At 34.4% G+C, this 6,694-nt stretch overlaps 1 protein-coding gene across 1 annotated transcript; it reads right to left on the bottom strand.

Moving 5' to 3' along the window:
* Window positions 1–5,346: 5,346 nt before the first annotated feature.
* On the bottom strand, window positions 5,347–5,658 carry M406DRAFT_246697 (uncharacterized protein; the record flags this gene model as incomplete). Its single annotated transcript, XM_040916419.1, has 1 exon — window positions 5,347–5,658. One exon carries the CDS (start codon window positions 5,656–5,658, stop codon window positions 5,347–5,349), a length of 312 nt encoding a protein of 103 aa, XP_040782388.1.
* Between the last annotated feature and the right edge of the window lie 1,036 nt (window positions 5,659–6,694).

Here is a 6,694-nt window from a genome sequence, read left to right as displayed (position 1 = left end):
AATAGCTGCTGTTGAGCAATTAAGCATGCTTTCAAGCAATTATCTCTAACTGCAATACTAAATTCATCTCAGATTACTGAATAAGCTTATGAAAGGCTTTTAGCACACATTTATAAATGATTATAGCACATTACTCTTAAGCTGATGAAGCAGCTAAATGAAAGAATTAGGATATTAAGCTGGCTATTAGATATTATGCTGCTAAATACTCTAATGAGATTTGAATAAATCTAATTCCCTCTTTGCAGTGAAATCTGAACAACTTATACTAACGCTCTATTAATGCAAGCTCTTACGAATTTCTATTTGGATTCAAGATTTAGTTACTATTCAACCGATTAGTTAATATTATTAAACAACTATCCGAGATATGCTTCATATATGAATATCTGCAAAAAGATGTATAACTAGCTATAGATATTATTGTAGCAGATAATAAATGTATATACAATATCAAATACTGATACAAAGAATATGAGAAGAGCGATAAAGTTTAGCTAAAACTTAGCAAAGCATATAAGCTACTGCTATACTAAGCTAACAAGATATAAGCTTTTTGCAAAAACTCTTTTATAATTATTAGAAAAGTATTATCTTTAGCTTATGAACTTAACTTCAAAACTAGTAACTGTAATGCTGATATTCAAGTATACTCAGTGATCAGCATTCAGTATCTGAATCGGTACAAGCTTACCAACAATCTCTTTAACTGCTAGCTACCTAAGCTTAGCTCGATCAAGCATAATGAAGATAGCAATGACTCAATTGAACCTAATAAGAACTACTATGAAATCGATTGCATTATAAACAAGAAGATTAAGCAACGAGATAGCAAGAATATAGTGCAATATCTGGTATAATGAAAGAGATGATCCTTGCAGCATAATTGCTGAAAGAATTTGAGAAGCCTTAAGTGCTCTAGCTTCATTAAGGAATACAAATACATACACTTCAACAAAGCTACAGAAATCCTTGTGAAAGACAGCCTAGCTAACCCTGTAAAGAGAAAGCGCAGCTAGCTTTCCAAGAAGCTGTTGCCTAACAGCAATGAAGATGGAAAAGCTGTATCAGCACAGAGAAAGCAAGATCAGCCTACCAAGAGCACAGCCTCTCCAGCTGTTAACATTGATGCATCTAACAACGCATCTGAAGGCCTCCCTGAGCTTGAAAAGGATGGAAAACAAAGCCCTGAGATCTCTCCTGGCTTCCGAAGAAGCGCAAGACTGATACGTAGATACGTAATCCCTAGATAGCTGCTGAGAACAGCAGAAACGTTTTTCCGTGGCTGGCACTTGTGGCAGTGGCTATAAGAGCTTTAGGTGAATGAGGCTTGAGTAGCCACTCTGACTTACTAGCCTGAGCTATTCAATGGAAAGGCAGTGAGTTGCCAGGTACGCTAGCTCAGTTGGGATTAGTGCTAATTGTCTTCTATATAGAAAGCAATTGGCAAGCGTGTCTTGAGATAGATTAATTGAAGAATCATCTTCCCTTCTATCATTTGTACAGCCCCTAGAGTGCTTTCTACATAGGATGAGAATATATTCAGTTTTTCATATCTTACTGCTGAAATCAGCAGTATAGAAAACACTAGCAAACAATATAGCAGAAGTAGAAAACAACAAACCAGAGTATAAGGTAGAGAAGATTCTCAAGCACAGAGGTACAAATAGTACAAGAGAATACCTCATCAAATGAAAAAGCTACCCAACAAGCGAAAACTCATGAGAACTACAGAAGAACGTCGAGAATGCTCAAGAAAGAATAGCTGAGTATTGGAAAAGAAAGAAAACCACTACTTAAGACCTCTCTGCCCCGGAACGAGAATCAAACGCTGCAGTTTCACTCTCCAGAAGAGAAAGCTAACCAGACACGCTAGGATCAAAAGCCAAGGAACTTCAATCAATAACCTCAAGATATCCCTGAAACATCAGACGAATCTCCTCTTTACAAAGACTGCAATCCTCCTCATCAGCAAACCCCTCCAAGGAATTGAAATCACAATGAATCATTTCTGCAACACGCTTTTCTAACAGCTTTTGCTATTTCTATATACGATCAAGACGAGCTTGCAACGCTAGTAAGGCTTGTAGAGCAGCAGCATTTGCTAACTCTGTCTCAGCTTCCTCGCTCAAAACCTTGCACTTTTTATAAATCAAATATTCTGCTGAAAAAGAAAATCAGTAATTACAGAGAATATCAAGAAACAAAGAAACTAATTAGCAGAAGCTGAGAAACAATTAGTATTATAGCTTTAATCTAGAGAAATATACTCTCTATAATAAGAAGAGTTTTTAGCGAAATAATAGAAAGCTTTCATCTTTTAATAATGAGCATAAGCAGGCATTTCGATATCAAAAGCAGAAATAAGCTCAGCAAGATAATAATGCTCTTGAGTTTTCACCAAACGATTAGAATTGTAGAAAGCACTCTAGGAGCTGTACAAATGATAGAAGGGAAGATGATTCTTCAATTAATCTATCTTAAAGCACGCTTGCCAATTGCCTTCTATATAGAAAGCAATTAGTACTAGTCCCAACTGAGCTAGCATATCTAGCAACTCACTGCCTTTCCATTGAATGGCTTAAGCTAGTAAGTCAGGGTGGCTACTCAGGCTTCATTTACCTAAGGCTTCTATGGCCACTGCTACAAGTGCCGGCTACAGAAAAACGTTCCTGCTATCCTCAGCAGCTATCTAGAGATCACGTATCCACGTATCAGTCTCGCGCTTCTTCGAAAGCTAGGAGAGATCTCAGAGCTCTGTTTTCCATTCTTTTCAGGCTCAGAGAGGCTTTCAGATGCATTGTTAGATGCATCAATGTTAACAGCTGAGAAGGCTGTGCTCTTAGCAGGCTGATCTCGCTTCCTCCGTGCTAGTACAGCTTCTTCATTCTCATTGCTATTAGGCAACAGTTTCTTGGAAGGCTAGCCGCACTTTCTCTTCACAGGATTAGCTGAGCTATCTTTCATAAGGATTTCTATAGCCTTATTGAAATGTATGTGTTTGTATTCCTTGATAAAGCTAGGGCACTTAAGGCTTCTCAAATCCTTCTAGCGATTATACTGCAAGAACCATTCCTTTCATTATATCAGATATTGCATTATATTCTTGCTATCTCATTGCTCGATCTTCTTATTTATAATGCAATTAACTTCGTAGTAGTTCTTATCAGATTTAATTGAGTTATTGCTATCTTTATTATGCTCGATTAAGCTAAGCTTAGATAGCTGGCAGTTGAAGGAATCATTAGTAAGCTTATACTAATTCAGATACTGAATGCTAACCACTGAGTATATTTAAACATTAGTATTACAGTTACCAGTTTTAAAGTTAAGTTTATAAGCTAAAGATAATACTTTTCTAATAATCATAAAAGAACCTTTGCAAAGAGCTTATATCTTATTAGCTTAGTGCAGTAGTAGCTTGTATATCTTGCTAAGTTTTAATTAGACTTTATTGCTCTTCTCATATTCTTCGTATTAGTATTTAGCATTATATATGCATTTATTATCTGCTGCAATAATATCTATAGCTAATTATGCATCTTTTTGCAGATATTTACGTATAAAGCATATCTCGAACAGTTGTTTAGTAATATTAATTAATCAGTTAAATAATAACTGAATCTTGAATCCGAATAGAAACTCATAAGAGCTTATATCAATAGAGTATTAATATGAGTTATTCAGATTTTACTGCAAAGAGGGAATTAGATCTATTCAAATCTTATCAGGATATTCAACAGCGTGATATCTAATAGCTAGCTTAATATTCTGATTTTTTCGTTCAGCTGCTCCATTAGCCTGAGAATGATATGCTATAATTATTTATAAATGCATGCTAAAGGCTTTTTATAAGCTTATTTAGTAGTCTGAAGTGAATTTAGCATTGCAGTTAGAGATAATTGCTTGAGAGCATGCTCAGTTGCTCAATAGCAGCTATCTGCTCAGAACAGCTCCCTATTGCTTAGCTAAGTAGATTGAGTAGCCTGGAATCAGTAGAGTTCTTTTAGAAGTCTTGCAAGTAATAAGCATTAGCAAGTTGTAAGCTTTGAAGCCTTTTACCTGCTACAGAATGCTTATTGATTCGACTGAGAGCAATCCAAGAATGAAGTTGAGAGAAATCATATGCATAGATTCAGAGAGAGCCTGAATCAGTTGAAATAAACCTGCTAGCTTCTGATTTTGCTTCTTCTAAGCGCTACACTCGTAGCAGTAATCAATATACTATAAGATAAGCAGTTGCTTCTTCCTGAAATAAAGACTATCCAACTCAGCCATTATACAGTTTCTGCTAAAATAGTGCTTATTATTATATGCATTGTATAGAAGTTCCTGCACTAGAGATTGTAAGATAATAAAGCGTTCTTTTTCATTATTATTATAATTATACAATAGTTGGTTCTTCAAGCGGAATGAATAGCTAAGCTTAGAAGCAGAGACAATATTCTCATTGTTTACCAAGATAGAAGGCTTCTTTCTAGCTAAACCGATCTTTATTAGATTTGTAATAATATTTCTATAAACTATATTCTTCTTATATTCTTGCTAGAAGCGCTATTACATATTCTCAGATATTTATACTTCTGATAAAACAAGGAAGATTGTAGGTAGATTATTAACTACTGTATCGAGAGTAGCTGATTCGTTGCTCTGTTGTATCTCTGCATCTCCTATTATAGACAGCTTTAATAAGATATCAGGGATATAGTTGAGCTTCTCAGCTAGATAGTGAATATTGAACTAGTACTGGCTGAGATAAATGAAAGCATTAATAAGATGTTGGTTAGCATGGTTTGTAAATAAGGTATTAAGGTGCGTTTGGATAATAATGCTATGCGTAGCGTTGTAATCTGTGAGAATAACTACAGGCTGCACTTGGTTTGATTGAATCAGCTTGTATAAGCATTTCGTTGCTCAGACTAGATATACAATCTCTTGCTTAAAGGGATTGTAGTTCATTTTAGCTTTTGTTAAGCAGTAGCTGAGAAATATTACTAGTTTGATAGCATGCAAGGGGATTAGCTTGCTAGATTGCTAGATATAGTCTTTCTTCAACTAAAAAATTATTATGCTAAATCCTTATTGCAAGCATCCATCTATTTGAATAAACAGCTTTTGCAATAGTTCTATATAGTACAAGCGTATCTTTCTGCAGATAGTATTCTATAGATCTTCGAAAGCTATCTTTTCAGCATCTGTTAGCTTGTAATATATACAATATGTATAAGCTTAATACTGCGATTTCTTCTCAGATGTAATTTTTCCAAGCTTATAGCCTTCAGCTAGCAGCGCTATCTTTTACAGTTAAAGCAGTTCTACAAGCTGCATGTAATATGAAATCATTATTCATAGGAAACCAGTTATACTAAGATAAGTTTCGAAATTCTTAAGATTTCTAAAGAAGATTATCTTCCGAAAGGCTTTAGTATGTTTCTTTGTAATAAACAGGCTAAGCATATCGATATAGAAGCTAAGAAGTTCAATTGAGAGGAAACCGATATAACTCTTTGTAAAAGAAATAGAGATTCCCTTCTTATCAAAGATATTCAGAGCAATATTGAAATGCTTCAGATAGTTCTTAAATAAATCTGAGAAGATTATAATATTATTAATAAATGCTTTAATAAAGTGCTTATGATCACGAAGTAGCTTGTTCATATACCTCTGAGCATAAGCTAGCGAGTTGCAGTAGCTTATTAGAGCTACTGTTGATTGCTTAAGGCTATAGTATATAATTATAGTCTAATAATTATAATACTCAGAATGAATAGAGAACTGGTAAAAGAAAGCTGTAGCATTGATAACTGTGATATGCTGCTTACTGCATATAGCTTTAATTACATCTGACTGAAGAGGAAGAGAGTAATTATTAAGTACTGCTCACTTGTTAAAAGCTCTGAAATCTGCAATAATGCAGCTTTTTTCCTTTCTATATACTGTTCGCTAGACTATGAAGATCAGCAATGCAAATGAATAGATATTATTAGCGAATTCGAAGTAGCTAGCTTTATGCATTTCTTTATATATCTAATCGATGAACTTCTTATTCTTGCGGGAAACAGAGTAGCAGAAATGATTCAGTTTTGTATATTGCTATTCTTTCATTAAGGGAATCTTTATCATCTGGTTCTCAAGTATATTAAGAGAGCTTTTGTTTTCTTATATAGCAGGATATTTTTCAACAATTCTCTTGAATTGTTAAGCTTTGATCGGATTCTATGAATAGATGCGAATGCTGTTATTAAGAACTATTGCTGGGGCTTCATCTGAAGCTTTGATGCTCAGGGATCCCTTGATAATAATCGAAGATTTCCGTATATCGAAGTTGTAATTATCGGATAGTAATACTTCAATATTCATTGAGAAGTTAATACTATAAGCTATTTCCATATTGCTGAAGGAGTAATAAACAGCATTGCTGTAAGATGTAGAGAATAAGCTATTTCTTAGCAGGAAATTACTAATAGAATGTATCTCTGTTTCTATACTCTTAGCTATTGCAATGATCTCTAGCATAAAGTTGAATTCTCTGTTTACTGCTATCTAATTAACAGAAATCTTCAATAAAGATGCGAATTGTATGCTATATGCACTTATTGTATGAGTATTAGCTGGCTAATAAGTTAATGCTAGTTCTTTCAAAGCAGCTGCTACTGCTAGAGCTTTTACAGCGCTCTTGAAAGTAGCTTTGAAC

Source organism: Cryphonectria parasitica (genome assembly GCF_011745365.1).
Source record: "Cryphonectria parasitica EP155 unplaced genomic scaffold M406scaffold_1, whole genome shotgun sequence".
In the NCBI taxonomy this organism is placed as follows: Eukaryota; Fungi; Ascomycota; class Sordariomycetes; order Diaporthales; family Cryphonectriaceae; genus Cryphonectria; species Cryphonectria parasitica.
The sequence above is the reverse complement of the archived record's forward strand: the minus strand, read 5'-3'. Positions and strand labels throughout refer to the sequence as shown.